Source organism: Siniperca chuatsi, linkage group LG13, assembly GCF_020085105.1.
Source record: "Siniperca chuatsi isolate FFG_IHB_CAS linkage group LG13, ASM2008510v1, whole genome shotgun sequence".
NCBI classification, from domain to species: domain Eukaryota; kingdom Metazoa; phylum Chordata; class Actinopteri; order Centrarchiformes; family Sinipercidae; genus Siniperca; species Siniperca chuatsi.
Genome location: NC_058054.1, coordinates 28,935,208 through 28,963,095, shown reverse-complemented (window position 1 = coordinate 28,963,095; position 27,888 = coordinate 28,935,208). Strand labels below are relative to the sequence as shown.

The window sequence follows — 27,888 nt, the reverse complement described above, 5'->3', positions numbered from 1 at the left end:
GAGGAGGCTGAGGTCCTTCAACATCTGCCGGACAATGCTGAAGATGTTTTATGAGTCTGTGGTGGCCAGGGTCTATCCTGTATGCTGTTGCATGCTGGGGCAGCAGGCTGAGGGTAGCGGACGTTAACAGACTCAACAAACTGATCTGTAAGGCCGGTGACATTGTGGGGGTGGAGCTGGACTCTCTGGCGGTGGTGTCAGAGAGGAGGATGCTGGCCAAACTACACGCCATCTTGGACAGCGTCTCCCACCCGCTCCATGACGCGCTGGTCAAACAAAGGAGCACCTTCAGCGGAAGACTCATCCCCCCACAATGCACCACAGAGCACCACAGGAAGTCATTCCTGCCTGTGGCCATCAGACTCTTTAACTCCTCCCTCTAAGTGTCAGTCTGTATGACCCTAAGTCATTAAACTGGACATTGGATCATTAACATCACTGCAATACTTAAAATAATTGTGCAATATTCTCTGTTTAACACTCCGGTGCAATATACTCTTTTCAGTTTAATTTATTGATATTTATTCATACTTCTATTACTGCTGTGCAATATCCTCCGTCTCATCATTTTAATAAGCTACACTTAACTTGACAGTACTCATTACTTATATTATTACATTGTATTATAGCATACATACTTATCAACCTCTAAATCCACTTTGGTACTTAGACTTATTTTAGCTTTTATACTTATATCCACTTTGTACTTAATTTATCTTACCTGTATTATAGTGTATTATATTTTTATTTGCTTAGTACTTCTCTTCCTGTGTGCACTGACGTGACAGTGAGCAGCTGTAACGAAAGAGTTTCCCCTCGGGGATCAATGAAGTATTTCTGATTCTGATTAACCTGCTGTGTGAGGATGAAAGGTCCTGCAGCAGTGGTGCAAATCTGTTCTCAAGTTGTACACCTGCTTGTTGGAGAGATTTGTTGCTAACTTTACCTTCTGCAGCTGTCCACAGCTGTGTCCTACTAAACACAGGGGCTGATGAGGCGCTCTGCCTGGATGGTAGTGCAGGCCAACCAATAGAGTCGCAAATCACAGGCTGCTGGGCTGTGGCTATCACTCGTCCTCCCATTTCCCAAGGTAATTACTGATTCTTAGGCTTTGCACCAAGAGAGTTCCAGAGATGACTTCTGGATGCAGATTTATTGCCAGACAAACAACCCTCCTGTTTCTTAGTACTCTATTGGTGTTAGTTAGCCTTGTGTTAGCATTCTCTTGTCCACTGCTTTTGAGTCAGTGGCAAAGTGGTATTATTCCATTTACTTCCAAATTCACTTCTAATCGGTGTATCTTCGTTTCAAGCACTGCAATTTTCTGGAGTTTGTGAAAGTCGTCTGTGGAAAATGGGGGCATCTTGCTGCTAACTAGCTTCGCTGATCTCAGGTTTCCAGTCACTGTAGTTCGGTACAGTGACAAAACAGAAGGCCTTGTTGTTTGTAGGCCACGCTTGCGCAGTACTGAAGAGGTAATAAGTGCTACAAAAATATGGTTGTAGCCTTCTGTGTGTTTCATAAATTAAAGTCCCAGTGATATCCAGGATCCGCTGTCCATAATGTTTAGCAGAAAAAACAAGGATATCAGCAAAAGAATGTAAGCAAAGTGGAGAGCAAGCAGCAAAGCGTCTGCATTGTAAGAAAGCAGCAAGAGAAAAGTAAAAAATAAAAGCACACACAATAGGCCCGGATAACTACATACCTTCAAGGTCTTTTTTCTGTTTGCATTAGCACCGCCAAATAGGAACGCTGAACTAATGTAAGCTGACAGTTGGTATAGCAACATCGCTTCTGCACGTTATATTTCCCCCATTGCATTTAGGCTCAATAAAGCCTGGACTTCACTGTCGATCCATTTGTCCATATTTTCTTCCATTTTTAAGACTACCGTTACGAGCTGTTGTTTACATGGCTAATGTTTTACACAGGTTTTTAAAAAATGCCGGTTGCCGGTGCTGCATTGGCTCGTGTTTGACCAATCACCATACACTTTAATGTTCCTCTTGTGCGGGGAGAGTACCTACTCTGGTGTTCTGATGAACTGTTCTTAGAACTACGAAAAAAAGTTCCTCTGTCCAAAAACGCCTAATAAAAGCTGTGTGTTCTGGGTGATTTCTATGTATATTTGTGTGTGTTTGGACTCCTGCCAGGAGATGTCAGCCTGGACTATGGTGGCACACACATTTTAAAGGAAATAAGACGAGCTGATTTATTTGGCCATCACGGAAACCAACCTCAACTTAACGTGATTCCTTCGGTAAACAATGTATTCACCCTGCTTCAGCCTTTTTCAGATTGCATGGAACTGGACCAGGATGGGGGGTTATGCAAATAGTCATCAAAATCCAAAATAAGTTGGTAACGCTTGTGAGCTTGCATTAGTGCACAGAGTAAAGGGTAAATTCATATACATGGCAACTAACTGCTCATCAGTCCAAAGAAACTAACTCATTCACACGCCGAAGGCACAGTACTCGGGAGCAATTTGGGATTCAGTGTCTTGCCCAAAGACACTTTGACATGTGGGCTGGGGGAAGCTGGGATCGAACTTCTGACCTTCTGATTGGTGGACGACCCGCTCTACCGCCAAGCCACAGCCTGCCAGAGTTATGTTAAATGAGCCACTAAGGCAGTTGGTCTGGAGGTATATAAGGAAAGAAAATGAATGGATTTAGTGAAGAACCCCGGGAAGGGAAGTCTCCAGCATTAACAGAAAGGTTCCTCAAAGATTAGAATCAGTCTGATTTAAAGTCAGAATGAGAGCGGGAAGAGTGAAAAGAATTTTAACTTTATCACACTGGGGTTACACTGATATTGTACATGATTACCTTTGCCTTCCACATGAGCCAAAGTTTAAAGGCATCGACATGTCGGCCACACTGGATGCTCTTATCCCCAGTATCATAGCTCACATCGTAGGGTTTGTCAGTCTGGAAAAGGTACTCAGCCCCCAACTCATTACACTCCTGTAAGAGACCCTGCAGAAGAGACAGGCATGGAACATTCATACAAGATACAGCTAGAGGTTATACACGGACAACCTTAGATATATGATATATGGAGTGACGAATAAAAGCAATAATGGGCCTCATGCATGAATGTTTTCTTATTTTTCTCTTATATTTGTTCTTGCACAAAGCATTAAGCCAAGTTTGCTCTTACCCACCTGAGTATGTTGATGAATTGCGTTTGATCTTAAATTGGACCCGTGTGCCAGGAAATTTGCAATTAGCATATGGAAATGCCCCAATAAACCCATATAAGGGCAGCAGACTTAAGTGCTGTGTGCAAGCCACAAACCAACAAGCCACTGACATTTGACAGGTAATGTTAAACTCAGACAAAAGAACAAACAAGAAAAAGGAAAGGAAATGCCACCTAAGGGCAGCAAAAAGAAAAAAATACTTCTTCTGCTGAGATATAAACTTTATTTAATGAAGTTTTGCTAAGAAAAAAATCGTATTCTTATTCTTAATATTATTTTCAAGTGTGAGCAGTGGGTCACTGGCCCAGAAATACACAAAGCATGCAATGCAATAAATACTGTATGTGCAGAAGAAAGAACTCAGTGGAAAAAATAAAATAAAAGTTTGATCTGAAAATTAACACCAAAAAGCGACTGTCTGCTGCCAGGCATACTATTACTGTTGAAACAACAGACGATGGATGATGGATAGATGGATAGATGGATGAGCACATTTTGGAGAGGTTTCTCTGTCGGGGGTGCAGTCTGATATTACACTGGACAGTGACCTACCACAAACGTTCTTAAATTGTTCGTGCGCACAATTTAATGATTCATGCATGAGGCCCAATGAGAATAATGCAGAAAAATGCTGCCTGATCTTCTGCTGCTGCTAACAATTTCAGCTCATTTACACCTTTGAGATTCACACTTTAAGTTTCCAGGATGACCAGAAGGCTGAACCCAGAAGTGGCTTTGCAGAGTGAAAGATAGTCATGATGAATTATTTAGGTAAAAACTTGAATGTCTACTACGTTTGTTTAGACCTCGGCTTTTTAGCTGGCTATAGGCTGTTAAAAAAGCAGTTTGAGGTCTCAGTGGACTCACTCAAGACCATGTGATAATTAGACCCAGGTTGTTTAAAACTGGAAAGAAAAAAAAGGATTGTTTTTTGTTATCCTATAGCTTCCTCATAGACATAGACAGGTTCAGGATTGCCAATTCAATGTGCTCCTGAGAAGGTAATTGAGGACTGTAAAGCTTTGTTTGTGCCCGACGCAGTGTCCCCGGCGCGAGGGTGCGCGTGCTAAAAGTGGCGTCACAGTGTCTCAGGCGAGCATAAAGCGTAAAAGCCTCCTGAGGATGTAATTCAGGACTGTTTGTGCGTATTCATTCTGAGTTACACCACTGGTGTAACTTCATCACTCAGTCAACAGAATCCCGTTTATAGGGCTGGTCCTCAGAAAAGAAGCTCTTTCTGGAGCTTTCATGCTCACCTCTTTGTTCAGGCAAGGGAAAGTTGGTGGGGTTGGATAAATATTGAGAAAAGTTGACTTGAAGCACAAGATGTTGACTTTTATTTTACTCTGTAAACCCCAATTCATTCATGACACAGCATTTTTGTGTAGAGCCACACAAATGTTCAGGACTGTCACAGTGACATAAAAACCTTATGTTCACTTGACACAAACACTCATCCCATGTCAGCTTGACATTTTTTTATGTTAAGTCAGCAAGTTTTGATTTTTGAGTTCATTTTACTAAAATGTATTGAGTCTAATTAGTTCAAGACATTGTGCACTTATCACTTAGCACATCTTTCGATAGTTAACTAAAACAATGGTTGTAAAAATATCTACTAATATTTTTATGTTCATGTGACATGTAGTCAATACCTTGTTCAATATAATGAATAATTTGCATTCACTCTACGTAACAAAAACACATTATTACAACAAGAGTTCCAGTGTTATGCTGAACACAAAGATGTTTTGTTTTCTTGACATTAAACTGCTGTAATTGTCTGTTTTTACCGACTTCTTATTTTCTTGTACACATCATTTAGTAAACATGAGTCAAAGCTAAGTCAAATGTAAAGGCTGAGTATATTTCTGTGTTTGTGTAACTGAATTTTTTTCAGTAGAAATAAAACCTAAATTTGAGTTTCAATGTTTACGTCAATACAACTTAAATATGTAATGGTAAAATGGTGTATTAAGGAAATTGGTGTAAAAATATCTCCTGAAGAGGGGCGCTCGTGTGCAGTGATGGAGTAGACGTGTTTCCAGAGCTCCGTGTTGTCTCCTCGCCAGTCTGCCGTCTAGGTTGTATTAACGGGGCTAAGCCCAGACCTGTGGATCTGGGGCTGAGGCTGAGGGCTCCCTGCTGTTCTGCCTGAAACACTGCTGCCTAAATTTCATTTATTTAATTGTTCTGCATTGTATGACTACTGCTGTTTGCTGTGCTGGATGCCTGTCCTCTCGTGTTTCTGGTTAACCTGAGAAGTTAAAACAGATACTAACATTAATAATGAAATTGAAGATATACAAGCTACTTTTCTGCTCCTGACTACAGTTCTGCTACTTACTAGTGTGCTGTTTAATTTGCAATATATTTTGTGGTGGTCAGCGACAGAATGAACAAACATAAAACTTGTATTACTATCTAAAGACTACTTTCTAACCCTAACACAACATCTACATATATGCTACACACTACAGATAAGGTCATCACAGTTCAGGGGGACTGTTACCACTGATGGCTGAGTTACCAATCAAAACTGTCCATGCTGATCTGTTGCCAAACAGGGGATGCATAAATGAGACATCCAGTGCACCACAAAACGTATTTACCACGGAGGTGTTAGTAGCGGGCCTGTCTATGGAATCTGCAGAATCTCTAGTTTTGGGAGATGCCTCAAACGTCCCTCTAACAAAGGCAACCCGTTAGAGCCTCTGACAGACACTACGCTTTTTACTCCCTTTTTTACTCTGCTTTTTACCCTGTACAGTGTCCTTGAGACTGTGAACCTTATCATCTTTTAAATGTTTTATCTCATAGGCTGTTCTATATTTTATGACTAGTCCTCTTATTGCTGAGCTGCTCTGTTTTGTTGTCCAGCACATTTCATTGTACCACACACACGTGCGCACACACACGCACGGTAAGCAGCAGCTAAAGAAAGGAAATATTTTTACACCTGTTTTATTTTAAACAGAAAAATACAACCATGACGTTACACCTCCTGAATTCACGTTTCTCTCTTTCACCGAACTAAGAGCAGCTTAATCGCCTCGTTACTCGTCACTTTTGATTCAGACTCGACAGGAACAAAATCAAACTCATCCAAACCATCTTGGTTAGTCTAAAACTGTTCCAACAATCACCAACTCTGGTTTGGTTGAAATAAATCCTGACAGTTAGTCAGAGAGTCCGATGTGAAGATATTCTGGCTCGCCAGTTGTTTCTCCTCCTGCTGGTCAGTCACTGAGCGGAGGCTCTCACTCGTTCTTCGAGGCAGACCATTAAATTAGCAAAATAAAATGACTAGCTAACGGTTCAGCTGGCTACAGCGCAATCCAAAGTAGGTTAGCTGTGTCTGTACAGGTAACTTATGCTCTGCGCAGATCATGTTCATGTAACTTAGAACTCATCCAGACATTTACGTTTTCTTAACTCAGCATGAGAGGATGTTTGTGTCACTGCTGTGAAGAATTGACAGAGTTGTCAGCCAATAAGACACGAGTATTTTCCTGTAAACCCTCTATCATTGGTCACTCTGTTACGTTCAATGAATATACAAAATTACAACACTGCCTTATTCTTTAGTGACAAGCTGCTCAAAGTAGAGATTTACTCTTGGCTAACCCAGCACAGACTTTTTAAGATGGATCTTCTCAATGTGAGATCCCTCTCTAACAAAACGTTTATTTTAAATGATTTTATCTCTTCGACTGATTTAGAGTTCGTGTTCTTAACAGAATCCTGGTTACGTCCTAGTGATCACAGCAGAATTGTGCCCTCCAGATTATGACTGCTTTAACCGCCCAAGGGACTGTGATCGTGGTGGTGGCCTTGTTATTATTTAAAGGAAGCATTTAAAGCGTAAGCGTCCAATGATTTTTCCTCCTTTGAAGTGCTCATGTTTAAACTTGGTCATATTTGCCCCCCTGGAGTTTTTATCCAGTCTTGTTTTAAATTATGATAGAATATTCATGTTGATGACTCTTCTAATGCCCTTGCTGCTGATTTTTTAAATATTTCTAACTCTTTTAACTTACAACAACATGTGTCTGGCCAAAATTCTGTACACTGTTCAATTCTCCTGGCAATGTGTTTCCCGATTCCTCCAACACCAACGATTTGGTCGATTCTTTTAACTCCCTGTGTTCTTCAACCTTAGATCTCACAGCTCCTCTGAAAAGTAGACCAAACTCAAAGACTAGAAAAACAGCCAATGGTTAAATAACAGTATTCGAAGCTGTAAAAGCTTTGTGGCCATGAAAGAGTTATTATTTCTTTACAATAGGATGGTGAAGGATGCAAGAACATGTTATTTCTCTGCACTTATTTCTGCCCATCAGCACAACCTCAGATTCCTATTTAAGACTGTGGATCAGTTAGTTAACCCAGCCTCTCCTTGTGCCCCTGCTGATTGTGAAAAGTTTCTTTTGCACTTTGCTGGAAAGGTGGAGTTAATAAGATCTGATATCACCCCCAATCCTGCCTTTTTAGATGTGGATCACCTGCTCAGGGATTCTTTAAGCAATTTTTCTGCTGTTACGCTGCCTGAACTCGCAGACATCATGTCTCTTATGAGAGTATCCTCCAGCCCTCTGGACAAAATCCCAACTAGGTTTTTATTGGACGTTATGGATTGTATTGCGCCCCTTTTGCCATCTATTTTGAACAGCTCGCTGTCTACTGGCTGCATCCCAGATTACTTTAAAACTGCTTGTGTCCAGCCAGTCCTAAAAAAACCTGGGCTTGATCCCACCCTCCTGGACAACTATCGTCCAATCTCCAAACTGCCTTTTATTTCCAAGGTTCTCAAAAAACTTGTATCTAAGCAGCTTCTTGCTGTTGTGGAAAACAATAATACCTTTGAAAAGTTCCAATCACCACAGCACTGAAACAGCCCTTCTCAAAGTCACCAATGACCTTTTAATGAATGCAGACGCAGGCATGTGTTCAATTCTTGTGCTGCTGGACTTAAGTGCTGCCTTTTGATCACTATTGATCAAGGCACTGGGTGGGCATATCTGGCACTGCACTAGACTGGTTCTCGTCTTATTTGTCCAATAGGAAATTCTGTGTCGCCATTAAAAAGGACATGTCATCCTTTTCCCATATCAAGTACAGTGTGCCTCAAGGTTCAATTCTAGGATCAATACTGTTCTCCTTATACATGCTTTCCTTGAGTGATGTTATTCGCAGACATGGTATTTCTTTTCATTGTTATGCGGATGACACACAGTTGTACCTCCCTGTCAAGCCCACTGACCTTAATACGCTGAGTTCTCTGCAGGACTGCCTGTCTGACATAAAAAACTGGATGTCGATAAATTTTCTTCAGCTCAACTCAAATAAAACTGAAATCCTTGTTATTGGGCCCCAACACATCACTAAACAAATACTGCCATCTACTGATAACCTGTCACAACATATCAAGCCTGTTGAAAGAAATCTTGGTGGCCTGTTTGATAGAAATTTATGTTTTGAGCAACATATCACTAAGCTTGTCCAATCATGTTTTTATCACCTCAGAAATATTGCAAAAATCCGATCTATTCTAAATCTTAGTGATGCAGAAACTGTTGTACATGCTTTTATCTCCTCACACCTTGATTATTGTAACATTCTGTTCACTCGTCTTAATCTAAAAACTTTGACTCGACTGCAGACTGTACAGAACTCAGCTGCTCGGCTGTTAACCAGGACCAAGAGGTATGATCACATCACACCTGTTTTAGCCTCTTTACATTGGCTCCCTGTTTGTTTTAGGATTGATTTTAAGATCTTATTGATTACTTTTAAGGCTCTTCATGGCCTGGCTCCAGATTATATTTTAGACCTTGTAATCCCTTATGAACCTTCATGTAGTTTGAGATCTTCAAACTGAGTAAGAGTAACAATATTACTACATAGCCAAGGTGTCTTCCCAGCAGCAGTCCTTCAACGGGGTGAAGAAGAAACTCCAAGTTGTCTACAACAACACAGTTAACATTTTTGAGATGCTGACTTATGCTGAATGGTTTGATGAGCAAATAAAACTTAACTGGCTAAACCAACTAACACTAAATATGTTCCATTTACATGGCATTCGGCATAATTCTATGCTGCTATATGACTGATGTTAAGATGTAGCACTTTACTACTTAAATTGTACATATGTTGAGTATTAAGCATTACAATGTTTTTGGGTTAGGGTTAGGTGCGTGATATTTACTGCATTTGTTTTGGTACATATAGTACCCACCAGGATTCCTAATTTAATACTTCAATACTCATTACTTTGTTATTCTACATATTGTGGAGGAGCATGTGGTGCTGTTGGTATGGGCTGGCTTTTTAGTGCACAGTTTAGTTGGCTCTGTTACCCGGCAGCCTCCTCAGTAGCAAGTGGGATGTGCCACCTAGTTATCTTTTGCGGCTTTGGGTTTGTTTTTGGGGTTTTGTTTTTGGTAATCGTTACACTGCCAGATTTTTGTTTGTTACATGTCAGTCTTTATTCCCTGCTGCTCGTTCTTTTATATGCAGGATGGTTATGATGTTTTTTTTTTTTTTTTACAGGAAACCCACATCCATCCAACAGAACAGAGGCGCTTGAAATCTGTGTGGGTGTCACAGGTGTACCAATCCACCTTCTCTTCCAAGGTGAGAGGTGTTTCCATTCTTATCTGCAAAACCATTCCATTTGTATTTGTAAGTCCATGATCACTGACCCAGGTGGGAGATGTGTTTTTGTATTTGGACAGCCCTGATTTTTTTCTGCAAAGTTTTCAACCTCCTTGCTGAACACAATAATCATAATGTAATTACTAGTAGGAATTTAACTATTTTTTTGACCCCTGATTGGACAGATCTTCATCTAAAATAGCCCCACCGTTAAAATCTGTCTCAGTTCTTCTTAATCATGTAAAGTCCCTGGACTTGGTTGACATCTGGTGGCTTCAGCACCCTTTTCTCCTGTACATGGTAGCTTTACCAGAATTGATTATTTTCTAGTTGACTTGAAACTAATCTCAAACGCAGTCAGTTCAGCCTATCATAGTACTCTAATTTCCAATCATACCCCTCTTTTAATGGAAATTAATATCAGCCTCCATGTACGTCACTACAATTGGAAGTTTAAACCTTGTCTACATTCAGATATATCTTTTTGTGATTAAATTTCTGCCAAGATCTCAGATTTCCTGCTTATCAATGATAAGGGCGCTGTCTCAGATTCAATTCTTTGGGAGTCCTTCAAAGCTGTAATGAGGGGTCACATCATCTTGTACCAATCATCTGTAAAAGAGCCAGGCTAAGGTGTCTATCTGTCATCGAAGCTGAACTAGCTGGATTAGAGGACACCTACCGAAAGCTCTGAAGACACCCTCAATGCTATCTTGAAAATAAAGTATGAGTTTAACCATACTCTTGTTGGAAAATATATTCATAAGCTCAAACAAACTTATTTTGAGTTAGGTGATAAAGCTGACAAATTGCTCGCTAGGCAGCTAAAAGGTGTGCAAGCTGACAGGGCAATACATAAAATTTTCTCCCAAATGGACAGCTAATAACTGACCCAAGCTGAAGCCACTGATGTGGATGTGGCTGATTTTCTCAGTGTACTAGACATTCCAGTTCTTGGGCAAGCTGTCTATACAATGTTAGCCGGAATTTGTTTCTTTTTAAACAATTTAAATACATATTACTTAAAAATACTGAGTTTGATTGCATTACTTGTCTGGGCATGATCAGGGCTTGTTTAATGACAAGAGTAGCTCTGTGAGTAACTTTATTTATTTTACATTTTAGGCTATTAATGCTCAAATTCCAGTCAGATTGTGCAGACAAATCATGGTTCACTAGTAAAATGGGAGTACTACATATATGTTAACTGGCAATATTGTGTCCTTTCTTTCTTGTCTCCCACACTCTGTTAGGATATTGATGATGAGATTGCCTTCAAAGACATTCCTGTAGGAGTCCTCTGCCTTCAGGAAGATGTGGTCCAAAAGGCTGGAAGTCAGTGTTGTCATGGATGAAGTTAAGAACCTCAGACAATGTACCTCCTGTCTCCCACAATGTATGAACTCCAATTTATGAACTGAACTGCATTTTAACTTTATTCAACAGGTGATGTTGGAACTGGGTAGAGGTGATTTGACATCCAAGATTCAAAATCTAAAAATTCAGCTTCCAAGTGTAGTTCTGCCCTGCCCTAATGAAATGAATACAAATATTTTTTTAGGAAGGAAAATGGTACATCAAATGTTTTTATGTATATGTCAACAACAATGTGTTTTATTGCTCTTGTGTCATTGTAAATACACTTCTAATAAATGCACTACATTGTGTGTTTATGAGTGTACAAGACACATTTTGAGTTTACTTAACTTAAGTATTTGACTTAAATGAATGATAAAGAAAACAAAATGAAACTGGGAAATCTAGTCACTGTAACTTAAAATGCTGAATTGAATAGTCAGGCAAAGAGCTGATGTTCCTGCAGACTTTTAAGTACAAATATTTTGGCTTTTATTGTATTGAACTTAAATTGTTAGTTCCAATCTATTAGCGAATCAATTTCACTCAAAAAGGTTTCTACATTATCAATCACTCAAACTCTTTCAGGCAATCAGTTACCTCAATTTTTTTAAAATTAAGTCAACTTGTCCGGGTTAACGGTGTAGTTCAAAAAGTCATTGTAAAAATGGGTAAATATGGCAGAAAATATTCAATATGTAAATATAACACAAATGTGTGTAGTTAACTCAATTTTCATAATACATTTAGCATAACAGAAGTAGATCTTTTGACCCAATATTTTTGTGTATAGAACACTGGTTTAATTACATTTTGAAACGTAAATATTTTATGGGTAATGCACACGAATTAAGTTTTATAAAATAAAATAAATAGGTTTAAACTGCATCAAATATATAGTTAAAATGCACAATTACAAATGCGTCAACATAATTAAAAGATTTTTGTTAATTGCACTAAAAAATACTTGTTAGAAAATGAATAACATAATGTTAAGTTGACCATAAGATTTTTAATATGTATTAGTTGATTGTACCCCAAATAATTTCACATTATTGTGTTTGTGTTGAAAAGCCATTAATATATACATTTAACAACTTAATAAGATAGATATTTCCACTTAATATGACAGAATTCTGTTATTAAAACACATCATTGGGTTGAAAATGTTAAACTGACAGAAATCTCCAGGACGAGGGTCATGTGACACATGTATTTTGTGTCAGGTGAACTCATAACTGTCATTGACCATACTGGGAAGTTTTGTGTGCAGCCATTTCCAATAAACCTTTGAGCAGAGTGAGTGAACTGGGATTTTTCTAAAAAAAAAACATTTTAATTTGACTTTAAAATTACAATATATAATTGTTGTTTGTACATCAAACAACTAAGTTATGACATATCATTTTGTTTGTATGTAATAAACAGAAAAATAAACAAGCATTCAGTAACCTGGTAATTTTACGTCATATAGCTTAAGATATATATTCCCTGTTAATATGATATAGAATTCTATGCTTAAAAACACAAATGTGTGACTATCCAAATTTCTAGTCAGCACAGTTATTTTGTGTACTCATAACTTTAATGCTACTGTATTGTACCACACTAAAAGTTTGTGCAAGTTGTTTCCAATAAGTTGAGTCCATTTAAGTTGAGTGAGTGAATTGGGGTTTACAGTGTGTGATACTGAGGATATAAAAACCATAGTGAATTGTACAGAAACTTTTTGGGGAACATGATTTACAGTCAACAGCCATACTAGCTGTTTGGGTAGCTTGAAATTTTACCACCAAAGTTCACTATGTCCATGAATAAACTAAATTTCGTGGCAATCCATCTAACAGTTGTTAAGACATTTTACTCTGAACAGATGTCAACCTCATGGTGGCACTAAAGGAAAAGTCGGATCACCCGAGTTAATAGGATTCATCATCTGGGCACCATGCATGTCTGTACAAAGTGGGATGTCAATCCATCTAATAGTTGTTTTAAGTGGTGGATCGACTGAGAAACAGCCTGACATTGCCATCCCTGAAGCTAGCTGACATACATTTTGTAATGAACATTTATATTGAAGAGTAGGGGATAATTTCTTACTCTCTTCTTAATCAGTATGACAGAGCACTGCAGAGGGACGCCCATCATCTTGTGAGGATTCCATGTCACAGACCAGGCTCTGGAAAACAAGCATTTCAAATGTAACAATTCCATACTGACTAATGACACTGGCAACCTCAGACCCTGCTGCTAACTGTGCAAAAACATCTGGCCAATTTCTTAAACAAGGGAGCTTTTTGTTTGTCTCATATAATAAAGGATGACACACCACAACCACCCAGAAGTAGCCTATGCAAAATAATACACACAGTAATGCACACACAAAATAGCCAGGCAAGGATTTAAAGAAAGGAAATCAGGTCAAGTGGCACATCTGTTATTTATCAGAGGAATTTCCATTCAGTTCTACCAACCGATTCAGTGTTTGATAACAGTGTCAGATGGCAACATGCTTTGCTTTATCATTCAAGCTGAATTCACAGTGAGCTGTAGGCTCAGAGAAATAAAGACTGCTGTGTGAAGTGGTCGTGAGTTGTGTTGATGCCGTTACCTTTCGATGCCCTGTAGTTTCATCCTATGTCTGTCTGACATCAGCAGGCCTCCACCCCAGGCTGCCTGGAGGGACAGAGTCAAAGTCCTCACAAGACATACAGATTAATTTAAGTCCTACACATTCTGGCTGTATCAGCACATGCATGTATGTGTGTGTGACACTGGTTACATGATCCAATCAGCCTATAAACAGTATGCCTACAAAGTGCATAATGCATCTGCTAAAAATATTAATTGTGATGCAGTATTTGTGTGCATTTGTGTGACTGTACAATCTGATCGTTGTCAACAAAAGTTTTGTTTAAAATAGGAGTCCAAGTTTGTGGATCTGAACTTGTTAAGGAAAAGGCTCATTTAGTTGCCTTAATCCCCAACATTGGATGTTTGTAACTGTCTCTTATAACTTTTTAAAACTGGACTACTTAGAATGCTTTAGTGGCCATCCTCTTTTAATTTTTACAACCACAAACAGAAGGAGTTCAGAATCAGAATCAGCTTTATTGCCAAGTAGGTTTACACATACAAGGAATTAGCTTTGGTATTTTGGTGTAAAACAATAAACAGAGTAGAAATATAAAGAAAGATGAAGCAAGTAAAATAATAATAAACTTTATTTATAGAGCACTTATCAAAACAAAGTGCTTCACAAGAGAGAAATAAACCAGTAAAATAAACAGATAGCTCAGGTAAGATCAGGATATACTTTATGCAATAAAAATGCATTTTGAGAAGAGACTTAAAGAGACTCTGACTCAGACAGCCTAATTTCTTCGGGCAGGTTGTTCCACAGCCTCGGGGCCCTGATGGCAAAAGCTCTGTCCCCCTTAGTTTTCATCCTGGACTCAGGAACAGACAGGAGACCCCTGCCCGAAGATCTCAGACTACGTGAAGGTTCATAAGGGATTACAAGGTCTAAAATATAATCTGGAGCCATGAAGAGCCTTAAAAGTAATCAATAAGATCTTAAAGTCAATCCTAAAACAAACAGGGAGCCAATGTAAAGAGGCTGAAACAGGTGTCATGTGGTCGTACCTCTTGGTCCTGGTTAACAGCCTAGCAGCTGAGTTCTGTACAGTCTGCAGTCGTTTCAAAGTTTTTTGATAAAGACAAGTGAACAGGCTGTTACAATAATCAAGGCGTGAGGAGATAAAAGCATGTGCCTGATTTTTTGCAATGTTACGTAGATGAAAAAAGGCAGTCCTTGAAGATAAATCCTGATCAAAGTTAATTCTGAGATTCCTTACGGTGGTGCTGGAGGCCATGTCAATGCCATCTAGAGTAACTATATCTTTAATAGATAGGATTTAAACCAGCTTAGTGCGGCTCCTTTAATGCCAATTAAATGTTCCAGTCTCTGTAATAGGATGTGATGATCAATGGTGTTGAACGCAGCACTAAGGTCTAACAAGACAAGTACAGAGACAAGTCCATTGTCTGATGCAATTAAAAGGTCATTTCTGTCTCTGTGCTATGATGCACTCTAAATCCTGACTGAAAATCCTCAATAAAATGTTGTTATTTAGAAAGTCACACAACTGATTGGCGATTGCTTTCTCAAGGATCTTAGAGAGAAAGGGAAGGTTAGATATAGGTCTATAGTTGGCTAAAACCCCAGGATCAAGAGTGGGGTTTTTAAGAAGCGGTTTAATTAAAGCTACTTTAAAGGACTGTGGTACATAGCCTGTTAATAAAGACAGATTGATCATATCCAGTAAAGAAGTGCTAACTAAGGGTAAAACTTCTTTAAGCAGACTAGTTAGAATGGGGTCTAAGAGACAGGTTGATGGCTTCATACACTAACGGCAGAACTGCTCATCAGTACAAAGAAACTAATCATTCACACACCAAAGGCATGGCCCTCTGGAGCAATTTGGGGTTCAGTGTCTTGCCCAAGGACACTTCGACATGTGAACTGAGGGAAGCCAGGATCAAACCGCCGACCTCCCGATTGGTGGACAACCTGCTCTACCACTAAGCCACAGCCGAAGAATGAAGAAAAATATATAGTAATAAAGAAAACGTACAATATGACTTATTTAAATTAAAGTTTGTGCAGGGATGTGCAATGTGAAAAATATTTACATGGGAATGTATAAAAGTTTACAGTATGAGTATTCTGCACTATGGGAAGACGTGGCGTGAAGTTTTGGCCTCCTGCCAAGGGGAGTGTCTGAAACAGTGTACATGTCCTGGAGGGAAGGTAGATTGCAGTCAGTCACCTTCTTGGCGGAGCGAATGATAAGCTGCAGTCTGCCCTTGTCCTTGGCGGTGGCAGCAGCTTAACAGATGGTGATGGAGGAGGTGAGGATGGACTTGATGATGGCGGTGTAGAAGTGCACCATCATTATCTTTGGCAGGTTGAATTTCTTCAGCTGCATCAGGAAAGACATCTTCTGCTGGGCTTTGTTGGTGAGGTCTTGGATGATGATGGTGCCCAGGAAGCGGAAGGACTACACAGTGTCGACTGGGGAGTCACAGGGTGATGGGGGTGGGTGGGGCTGGGTTCTTCCTGTAATCCAGAACCATCTCCATTGTCTTCAGAGCATTAAGCTCCACGTTTTTCTGACTGCACCAGGTCACCAGGTGGTCAATCTCCCACCTGTAAGCACACTCATCCCCATCAAAGATGAGCCCAATGAGGGTGGTGTCATCCACCAACTTCAGGAGCTTGACAGATTGGAGGTGCAGCTATTGGTGTACAGGGAGAAGAACAGAGGGGAAAGGAAGCAGCCTTGGGGGTATGGCTGGGCGATATCTTGAATATATTCACATATTAATTAATGTGCGATATAGCAGATGACAGTCATATTTGAGTTTTCAGTGTTTTCGCTGGTCTACCTTCAACTACTGTATATACTGTTGGGTAGTTTAATCTACAGCAATGCATCATATTCCACAAAATCATCATATGTTTGCACTATTTGAGAATTTACAGCATGTTATTTTAGAGAAACTGTGTATATCAAGATATATTTCACATATCGCAGCATAGCCTTAAAATATCGAGATATTATTTATAAACCATATCGCCCAGCCCTACTTGGGGGGAACCCATGCTGATGGTCTGGAAGTCAGAGACATGTTTCGCCAGCCTCACGCGCTGCCTCCTGTCGGACAGGAAATCTGTGATCCACCTGCATGTGGAGTCAGGCACACTCAGCAGCAGATGATAGCATTGAAGGTGGAGCTGAAGTCCACAAACAGGATCCTGGCATAGGTTCCTGAGGAGTCCAGGTGCTGGAGGATGAAGTGGAGGGCTATGTTTACTGCAGGGAGTCCAGGACCATTTGAGGTGTGACAACACAAGGCGCTCAAAAGACTTCATTACCACAGAGGTCAGGGCCACGGGTCTGTAGTCGTTAAGTCCTGTGGTCCTTGGTTTTTTGGGGACAGGGATGACGGTGGAGGTTTTAAAGCAGGCTGGCACATGGCATGTCTCCAGTGAGGTGTTAAAGATGTCCGTGAGCACCAGAGACAGCTGATCAGCACAGTGCTTCAGGGTGGATGGAGTAACAGAGTCTGGCCCGGCTGCTTCTGCTGTTGACATCCATCTCCAGGATGGAGAGAGTCGTTGTTGAAAGGGTGGAGCCTCTGGTGTGGGCAGTTTTGGAGAGGCCCAGGCCCCTGCTGAGGTGGGGGAGGTGGAGCTAGTGGGCTGGAGATGGTATATGGAGTCACGGGTTATGGTTATCTGGACTGTCTCATTGTCTCTCAAAGCGACAGTAGAACTCATTCAGCTGGCACCAATTGTTAATGGAGTAGGGGGCTCTTGGTTTGTAGTTGGTAATCTGTCTGAACCCCCTCCAGACAGAAGCAGAGTCATTGGCTGAGGACTGGTGTTGGAGTTTGTCACAGTACAGTCGTTTAGCTTCTCTCACCGCCTTGATAAACCTGTACTTTGACTCTCTAAACCTGTCCCTGTCCTGACTCCTGAATGCTACTTCCTTTCCCAACATTAACTGTCTGAGTTTAGCTGTGAACCAGGGTTTGTCATTGTCAACTCACCCTGGTGCATCGTGGTGCACAGCAGTCCTCACAGAAGCTGATGTATGATGCCAAAGCCTCTGTTAACTCATCCAGACTGTCGGTAGCAGTCCTGAAAACATTCCAGTCAGTACAGTCCAAGCACACCCGAAGGTTCACCAGCTTCACTGGTCCACTGCTTTGATGTCCTCACCATGGGTTTACAAAGCTTTCATTTCTGCCTGTATGCAGGAATCAGGTGGACCATAATCTGGTCATAGTGTCCCAGTGCAGAGTGGAGGATGGCGTGATAGGCACTGCTGATTGTTGTGTAAAAGTCACTGAGGACAATAACTAAAGAGTCCAGGTTTGTCCGCTCCACACACAGTATCTGGTCGGTGAGCATGCGCTGTGCGTCCTGCATGTTGGCCTGCGGTGGAATGTAAACACCGACCACAATGAATGAAACGAACTCACTGGGGGAGTAGAAGGGTTTAGAGTTTATGAATAAATATTCCAGCTCAGGAGAACAGTGCTGTTGAATCACTGCCACATCGTTACACCAGCCACTGTTGATGTAGAAACAGATACCTCCACCTTTCATTTTGCCGGAATGTTCTGTGTCGCAATCCACTCTGAAGAGTTGGAAGCCTGCCAGTTGCAGTGCAGAGTCCGGTATCGATCCACACAACCACGTCTCTGTAAAGCATAAAACGCAAGATGAACTCAAGTCTCAAAAGTGACTTTCCTCACCAATAACTGAAGTTCATCCAGTTTATTGCACAGTGAGTGCACGTTGGAGAGAAATATTCCCGATAACGGTGTGCAAAGTCCGCGGAGGCACACAAGCGCACTGGCACATTTCTCTCTCCTCCGGCGTTTCACTGCCTGGTCAAAGGTGAGAGCACCTTTGACCAGAATGTCCAATAATTCCACTGATGAAAGCAGAAAAGACGGAAATAAGTCCACTGGTGTAGCTCCCCTGATGTTCAGGAGCTCTTCTCTGATGAAAGAGCTCCGGGTATCACAGCAGAAAACTGAATCTACAACAAGACAAAACAACGCACACCAAAACACCAAGGCAGCCATCCACCATGCCATCACAACAGAGGACAACCTGTGTTTAAATTCCAGATTTCAGATTTGCATTTACTGTTCTGTATACTGTCAACTCAAGAGCACAAAAAATTCAAATTAAAACCAGTGCATGAAAATGATGAGTAAATTTATGGTTACTATTGTGGTTGTCAAGGAGGATGTCTTAAAGGCTAGCAAAAACCAAAACCTCTGAATAAGTGAGATTTTAAAGTTAAAGAAAGAATAATTCAAGTTTAAGAGTGTTCATTACTGAAAGCAAGCACCCTAAATTCTTCTGCATCAACTGTTCATGAATAAACTCACAACTATTATTATTACAGCCATTATAATAACAAATAGTAGTAGCCATAGCAGCAGCAGTATGCTCTCAGATAAAAGTAGAACGGAACTGTACCTTGAGAGAACAAAAGCTTATTGTGCAAGTCAGGTTTTGTACCCCAGCCCATTTGTACCTTGTGAAGCATAATTACGAACCCCAACAGACCAAAATGTAAATTTAAACATAATAGTTTAGGAAATAGTAAGAAAGTGTTGGCTTTATTTATGTATTTATTTGTTTTATTTTTGGTCTTTGCAGAATGTAGAAAGGAGGCTGCACTGTAGACATGATCCGACACTGATTTCCCACCCACCACACAATGTGCCAATTGTGTTTATTGGGGCCAAGCCAGAAGTACACCTACCATGACTGAACAAGGGTATCGGCAGTGGTGGCTGCATCATCTGGACACCCCAATCAGTGCTCTACCTGATTAACTTTCATTAAGTGAAAACCTTTAAAAAAATACTTTGTACAAATATGGTGGGTTAAATCTGGTCAAATGGTCTATTATGAGCCTATTATGGTACATCTGTGAAAAATTTACTTTATAGTACAAAAATGTTCTCCTCCTGTACCTCTTTCTTTCGAATGTAACAATATTTACATTATATTCATATTATTATTAATTGCTGCATTAGCAGCATGTAGACTGAGTGAAATTGCAACTCAGTGTGATCTGAGTTGTTCCACTGAATTGTAGTTTGTGGAATAAGAGTAGTTTGGTGATTATTAAAAAAAGCTTTTTGTTTTAGAGGCTAATCCTCTAAAATTGTGTTTCTAAATATCTATACATATATACGTTATTTTCTTTTACTGTACATTCACAATACTGTGCATTCATTCTAATAATTTATTTTATGTAAAGCACTTGACATTGTCTTTAGCTTTTTTCTCTCTTAATATGCATTTGTCCTTTATTCTTCTGCTGATGAATCCTTTTAAAAGTAAAATTTATAGACATTAGTTTGGCCTCAGTGTATTGCCCTCCTTCACATATTGCAGGGACTTTAATTTACAGTAATTATTGCATAATGATAAAAAAGGGACTGGTGTCTGTGAGTGTCTGTGTGTGTGATAGAGAGAAAGAGAGAGATAGAGTAGGAGAGAGAGGCATGGGGCACCTTACATCAACATGCATCCACAGTGTGTGTCTATGGCAGATGTCTGCGATGGCACTGAGAGGGTCGAAGGCTCCGTACACCGTGGTGCCTGCTGTTGCATTCACATAGAATGGAACCAAACCCTGGAGAGAGAGAGCTGAGGTTGGCCTCATCACATGTGTGTACGACACTGCATGTTCTTGCTGTCTGCACTCCATCAACTGTGACTGTATCAGACACAACAAATTTCATTCATACCTTTTCTTCAGCTGTAACAATGGAAGACTCGAGTTCAGCAGGAATCATTTTCCCTCTTATAGGACCAAAAGTAGACAAAGATTCAGTAAACAGTAACTGACTGTGCTCCTTTATTAATACATACTGTATATAAGGCATATCGTCTTGACACCAGCCTGCTTTACAGGCACTCTAAAAGACTTCAATCAACTGTATGCACAATAGAGAGGAACAATTCTCTAAATACGCATGTTTAAACAACCAAATAGTACAATATATTTTAAAAATAGAAGAATTTACATATGTAATATAGAGTATTTTTACTAGCCCACATGCAAAAAAAGAATTTCCCCAAAGCACACATGCATACACATAAAGCTGCAACAGGTGAGCAAACATTTCTTTTGTCACACTGACTATTAACCAACACACGTTTTCTTAGAGAGCATCTAACGTACCCACCTTTCATCACATTTCACCATGACCACACTCTCACTGCCCATCCCCAGCACAGCTGCAGATTTCTTTACTGAATAGTGACTCTGAATGGGTGAAAAGACAGCTATTCATCTTCATTTGTCTCACTTCAATGACACTACAAACAGGTATACTTTTCATTCAGCAAGGAAGGAAGTGGCTGCATTGTTTAATTCACATTTTCACAAGGAGCACACGTCTAGTGAAACTGAATTACTATTACCTATTCTATTACTATTTCCGAACTCAAGAATGAACTTTCATACTTGAAGAAGCCTAAAGCCCTAAAAGTGCTATGGATGAAATCATTACATAAGACAAACTGAATAGTCTGGACACTGTAACTTATGCACAAAACATTATTTAATGCACAGATATGTCGGGCCGAGCGCTTCCTCAGGGTGCTAACTGTTAGACATCAGACCACATGCAGGTGGCAGCAATACATAGGCATTAGATTAATTACTTAACAAGTTACATCTGGCATGACAACCAATGGGACCAGGAAAAGCCATTAAAAAGTCCCAATGCCGGCATGAGCAAACAATCAATCCAGAGTTTCCCTGTGAATCTTTACAAAAAACATTTGAGTAAAAAATCCTCATTTAAACCATTCGGTGTAAGACTGCAAAAAATCAGTCCAGAAAGCTGCTCTCTGGAGCAACATTTACCCCTATTCCCTCCACGTTTGGGCATATTGACCACCTTTATTGCCATGAGTCACCTGTATGTGGTTATGCTAATGTGTTCCTTTTGTTCGTAGATAAGCAATAAATACGTTATGAAAAATTTCTTTAGAGGCAGATCAGATTCAACAAAATTATATCTTAGAATGGGAAATCTCTTATGACAAAATCTTGGGGGAACACAAAATGCATGACCCATGTGGGGATCACTGCAGAGAATGTGTGTTTTCTGAATAGTTTTTTTTTTTTTAAATGTCCAGAGATTGAGCTATATGTGTTTACAAAAGTGACACCCTGGAATGAAGGCCTTTTATTTGGAGATATTAACTTGGTGTGCTCAGTGCTATGAGCTCTCTGACTATAAATGCTTTGCATGAACATTAAAGGACCCATGGGTATCTCAGATGCGTCTTGCTCTGCTGAAATGTTGGAGATTGTTTCTACCAGATTTTATTGGGTTATTGTTGTTTACAAAATCTAACTCAAATTTGTCCATAAATAGATTTGCATAATTGCAGGTAAAAGGACTGCCCATGAGAGTGCCAACATTTCTGTAAAAAAAATACGCTTTAAAACTTAAAATAAATCTTCGTTAATATTTCATTGCTCAAACTCAACAGAAAATCAATGGGAGGTTGCTTTTGATTGCGGCTATTCATAAGGAATTCAATCGTCCTGAGGCCATCCACATAAGGAATATTGGAGTATAAGCTGGACACGTCCATTGTCCTGGACGCTACGTGACAAGAGCTTAATTTTCTCAAAAAATCTATAATGTCTTTGAGATATGAGGGGAGTGGAGTTATGCATCGGTTTTGAAGTTGACATTTCAAAGAAGAAGAAGAGGAGAGTCGAGCGTGTAACTTTATATTCATGAAATCATTACAGCAACATTTTTATTTATATTTATGTATTCTTTCTTATTTTGTGTGTGGAAACAGCACTAAAATGTTACCTACAGGTCCAATTAAGTCTAAATCTGCATACTCCTTGAGTCCCACAGAGTGTAATAGTTAGTGTGTGAGGTATGATTACATGTTCTGAAGTGAAGAGGGCCAGCTGAGGCAGCGCTCCCATCCCTCTGGTCTTCACCTCTGGGTAGAAGTGATATCTGGCCAGCAGGATGCTGTACAGGTTGGATATTGTGCCTCCTTCAGAAAACAGAATGCACGGTTTTTATTGGATTTAATTAGTTGTGACCCACAGAAGTCAATCCACAAATGTTTACCATGACCCACAAATATTTCCCTAACATGTATTTTTTTATTTGCGTTGTGTAAAGTCCTATCCACAAAAATACAGAGCGATTTGCAAATATGCATAACTTACTCTGTAAAAACATATTTTAATTTCATATAAAAATTGTTTCACCTCAACAAATACATGTAAAGTGATATTTATGCATTTGTGGATCCATTTTTACACGTGAAACAGGTTTTGCACATTTGTAGATTGCTTCCTGTCAGCTTGTGGGTCACGTGACATTTGTGACTTCCCTCCTGTTTATTTGTGGAATTTTGTCCAGTTCGTACCGCAGCAGGTGTGTAAAAAGGAATCTGTAAATTGAGGTGCAGTTACTAGCTACACCAGCAGGTGGAGATTCCCTCACATGAGCTGACAGAACTACAGTCTGTTCTGGAAGAAGAGTCATCTGTGGACCCGCCCCTACTCTGCCTCTGCTTGGCTATACCGGTCCAGGCTTCAGCTAAACACCATCACTAGCTTAGCTATGATACTGACCGGTGCTACGACCTCGACAGGCCCAGGAAGAGAGCGACTCAGCCACAGCAGCTCATGTTTTTGTTCCCATAGCACCAAAGCAGCAGCGAGAAGCTCCACAAACTGCTGCAACAGCAAGCTAGCACCTGCAGCTTCTCCAGCAGCACCTGCAGCACCTCCAGCAGCACCTGCAGCTTCTCCAGCAGCACCTGCAGCACCTCCAGCAGCACCTGCAGCACCTCCAGCAGCACCTGCAGCACCTCCAGCAGCTCACAGACCCCGCTCACTTTCTCAAGTGACGGGTCTCATACAGAAGAAGCTGTTATTTCCCTATTGACGGATGTTTGTTTAAATGTCACAACACAAATGTCCATTATAAATTGAACCTAGATCTCACTCTCCCACCAAAGTAAGTAGTAAGTATGCTGATATAGTGCTACTGCTCAAGAGGCGTGCATTGTTATGTAATTAGTGAAAGTAACCTTAAACGAATTCTCAGATCAAGAGGTCTCTCCAGAAGACAGCAGTACGGTAATCTGCAGGATGCCGTCTGTTTCATTCGTGTGCTGGACCCCAGAGGGGTTCCACTGAGGAAGAGGAGGCGTCTCCAGAGGCGCAATTACAGATGTGCAGCTGAATCTACCTCATAAAGCAAACAGAGTCTGAGCAGACGGCACTGAACCACCTGCAATGCTGAAACCGGTTTTGGTAGAAGGCCCGATGCTGTAAGAGTGGAGATGTTCCTAATACATACAGCTCCGACCCAGAAGTTTGATAATGTTTCATTCGGAAACGTCTTTGCAAATAAGGTGAGGTGTCCACTAACAATGCTAAATGCATTAACTTGAGAATCTCCACACTACCTTCCATTACAAACAGACATATGGTCAGAAGGAATGGAAGAAGAGAAGTATTGCGAGGAAATGCAAAAGGAGTCCTCAAAAAAATTCTCGCTGTGACCCTTAGGGGGCTCCATAGGTTAGATGGATTGAATGGCCTTCCAGCCAATCACAGCTATTTGGCCAACCCACCAGGGCTGGGAGGAGTAACAGGTGACGGGACGTAAACGGGGCTTCTGTCACTCGCTGTTGTCGCTGACGCTGTCGCTGGCTGTGATGACAGATTAGAGAATAAGAATGAACCAGAGGTATGAAATGGCTATTTAACTAGTTAGTCGTAGAATTTTCTTTTGTAACTTTTTCTTGTTATGTAATGTCTCAGCTAACATTAGCCAGTGAACATAAAATTAAATAGGCTATCCTGGTTGTTGTGCTAGCTAGCTGCTAACTGCTTTATATACTGTTGGGTAGTTTCATCTGCAGCAATGCATCATGGTCTATAAGATCATCATATGTTTGTAGCGTCGCTGTCCTGTGAGAACCACGTATCTCTGAAAAGTCTTCCTGAGCTCAGAGAAACAGCCTGTTTTCAGCTCTGTGACGATGCGTTTCCCAGCTGATCCGAGGGGGGGTTAAAGAGTTTATTCAGCTTCAGGAGGAGGAGAGTTTCCTCAGCACATGAAGGAAACTCTTAGTTGTACAAACATTCACATTCAAAATCACCAATACCATGGGATGTTGAATGCTGGTGAGTATAGTACCTTGGGGCGAAGGGCGTGGTGCTACAGTGTACATTTAGAGTTATATTTTGTATATGGTGGATACTGGAACGGGGGGCCGAAGGCAGCAGGGCTTGCAGTGGTCACTTCCTACCCCTAGAACCCCCACACTTCTAAAATTGCTAAGCCACCCCTTCATCCATCCACACATTTCTGTCGTACCTTCCTCGCATGTATTACCTGGACAGAAGATTCCGTCTCCCTCATCGTCGGACCATCCCACAATGCTTTGCATCTTCCTCAGCAGAACCTTCTCCATGAGGATGAAAACAGGAGACACTTCATATGTAAACCTGATAAATAAATGTATTATATTGTATTATATTGTAAAGACAAAGACTTCACATCTGGCTTCTTGCAAACATCTCATATCTAGCTTTTGAACAGCAGAGATGAAATTAAATAAAGACATTAAGTTGTTCAACAGTCAAGGATTATGTGTAAAGTCAACACGGGACTATTGCAAATACGTTTTAAGAGCATGGTAAGTGTAAAGCAGTGTAAAGAGTGCACTACTGCTGAGGTGCATCCAGTGGCAGGTTTAAATCTGCAATTCAAGGAAAGGAGGTGCATGTATAAAAAACTTAAGTGACAGAGCACACAGAGCATGTGCACCAACATCAGGAAGAACATTTGTGAACATTTCCCCGTTTCTTTGGAAAGTAAGGAGTGGGTAGAAGTGTGGACTAAATAATGGAAAGTCATCACTTCTGAGGGCCTGTGCATCAAGCAGAATGCAATGCACACAATGCAGTACAATGAGGACTTAACCCCACAGTCAGTAGTAATCATGACTGAAGAAAGATCTCAAGTTTGGCCCACTTTTTCTTTGCCATCAACTTTGCCACAGTCAAAAGGTCTGCAATGGTGTGAGTGTTAGAGCGTCACTGATTTCCCGATTCGATATTGATTCAGTTAGGGATATTTTAGTAACACCAATTTTGCTTGGATATGAAAGAGATTCTCAGAGAACTAATGCTGTAAATTGTACAAGGAACCCTCTAACTTGGTGCATTATTAAACATATTAATGTTTACATTAAGAATTGAGCCTTTAACTCACCTATAACAGAGCTGATATTTCCACTCCAGTGTTTCCCCGACCATTGCATTATAAATAAATATATAGATATTAAGAAACAAATAAGGTTGAAATAATGTCCCTTAATCAAGTATTGCATCTCTAAATGTTGTGCTGTTATTTCTGCGTTAAAAGAAAAAAAGATAGATTGTTAGAAGGATTAGACAGATTGTTCGATGACTGCTCACTCGCTCAGTCAGTCAGAGGTCAGTCAGGTGAGCCCGGGAACCTGTATACCTGAATGGCAGACTTTCACTCGACTCCCAAAACCTCTGATACATATAAGTTAGCATAATATGTTGTAGAATTTTAGTGTCATTCACGCTTTAAGACCGCATGGTTATGTATCAACATTTATACGCACTGTTTGTGAACTTTCGTCTTTCATTCGGTGCTTCTATGTGCTGTTTTTAGCTCAGAGAAAGAGTTCATCAAGCTAGCAGCACAACACGTGAGAGCAGCCAAATCTGTAAAGTATTCCAGCAGAGTTTTTTAAATGAAACCATCTGAGAGGTTTTGGAGCTGCTAACAGCTGAAATGTGACAAGCGGCCCCAATGGACACTGATTTTTTGTAAGAGGCCACAGTTATTATTTACTGAGAAGTAACTAGTAACTGCATCTGTCAAATAAATGTAGTGGAGTATAAGTATAAAGTAACTTAAAATACTCAAAGTACAGTACTTCAGTAAATGTACTACTTTCCACCACTGGTGATGACATCTTACATGTTAGTGTTGGCTGTAGAAGTCAACCACTCGCCAGCTACACCAATCACATCCAGACCTGAAGACAGCTGGTTGAAGAAACGGGGATGGCCTGGAAAAACAAAGGTCAGAGGTCATAGGTCAAGGTCAAGCAAGCAAGTAGTTCAGAGAGAAAGAGCCACAGTCGTCGCCAGAGGTGTGCAGGTGGTGCGGCTGCACAGGGCCTCACAGTGCAGGATGTTGTAACTCAACATACTTCCAAGTGACTGTCTGTCCGGGTAACAATAAAGATCACATAAAAAAAGAACTAATCCCTGGGCTGAAGTCCCGAATCCAGAGCAAGCCTATATAACAAACTATTTTAACATCATAGGCTCTCACTGCTCTCCGCCCACGTTTTAAACACAAATGCAGAAGTTTTAATCTGACTAAACTGTGTGAAATGGAAGGTATCAACTGCAAAGGCACTGCAAAAGCGATGCACTGAGCATGTCTGAATGTCAGGACATACAGTAAATGCACAGCACCTGTTCCAAATTCCAAAGGAAACAACTACAGCACTCAAACCGTCCACTTTGTTTGGACCAACATTTCACAGCTGTGAGAATTCTTCTGACTATCCCGGTGACTGAGGCATTGGGAGGATGCAGCTTTTCAAAGCTGACACAACATGACAGGATTTCCGACAGTGCTGCCGTATTAAAACGTGCCAGCGTGACTGTCAGAAAACTTGCGAAGACTTGTTATTTTCTGTGGCTGTACATGAAAGTGATGAAATGAGACTCCGGTAAATATTGCTGCAGGGCGTCCGTAATGCTGTTTAAAAGTTGGTTAAAGTTTAAAAGCGAGTGAATATAGCGAGTCCACGCAGTCTGTTTTAAGTTGTGCGTAATGCTGTTGTAGTGCCGTACAGTGCGCACCGTGTTAAAAAACACACACACATACTTATATCTGTTCATTTACCATTTTTTGGTAATGTTTTAACACCATGTAAAGCACTTGTAAAACAAATGAAATGCATTTCTATGAAATTGTGCCACACAATTTAA

At 40.5% G+C, this 27,888-nt stretch overlaps 1 protein-coding gene across 3 annotated transcripts in view; it reads right to left on the bottom strand.

The window, feature by feature from the left end:
• The window catches only part of gad3 (glutamate decarboxylase 3), a 46,083-nt gene that overhangs the window by 4,515 nt on the left and 13,680 nt on the right, over positions 1-27,888 (bottom strand). For all 3 annotated transcript variants that reach the window (XR_006380479.1, XM_044220081.1, XM_044220080.1), the window contains exons 5-13: positions 26,861-26,951; positions 25,235-25,347; positions 22,753-22,868; positions 21,017-21,096; positions 20,576-20,630; positions 20,344-20,460; positions 13,833-13,897; positions 13,322-13,400; positions 2,832-2,981 (exon numbers count right to left, since the gene is read on the bottom strand). Coding sequence is in view for 2 of the 3 variants with exons in the window: in XM_044220081.1 (XP_044076016.1) it covers positions 2,832-2,981; positions 13,322-13,400; positions 13,833-13,897; positions 20,344-20,460; positions 20,576-20,630; positions 21,017-21,096; positions 22,753-22,868; positions 25,235-25,347; positions 26,861-26,951 (866 nt within the window). In the remaining variant the exon portion in view is untranslated. The remainder of the gene's footprint in view (positions 1-2,831; positions 2,982-13,321; positions 13,401-13,832; positions 13,898-20,343; positions 20,461-20,575; positions 20,631-21,016; positions 21,097-22,752; positions 22,869-25,234; positions 25,348-26,860; positions 26,952-27,888) is intronic.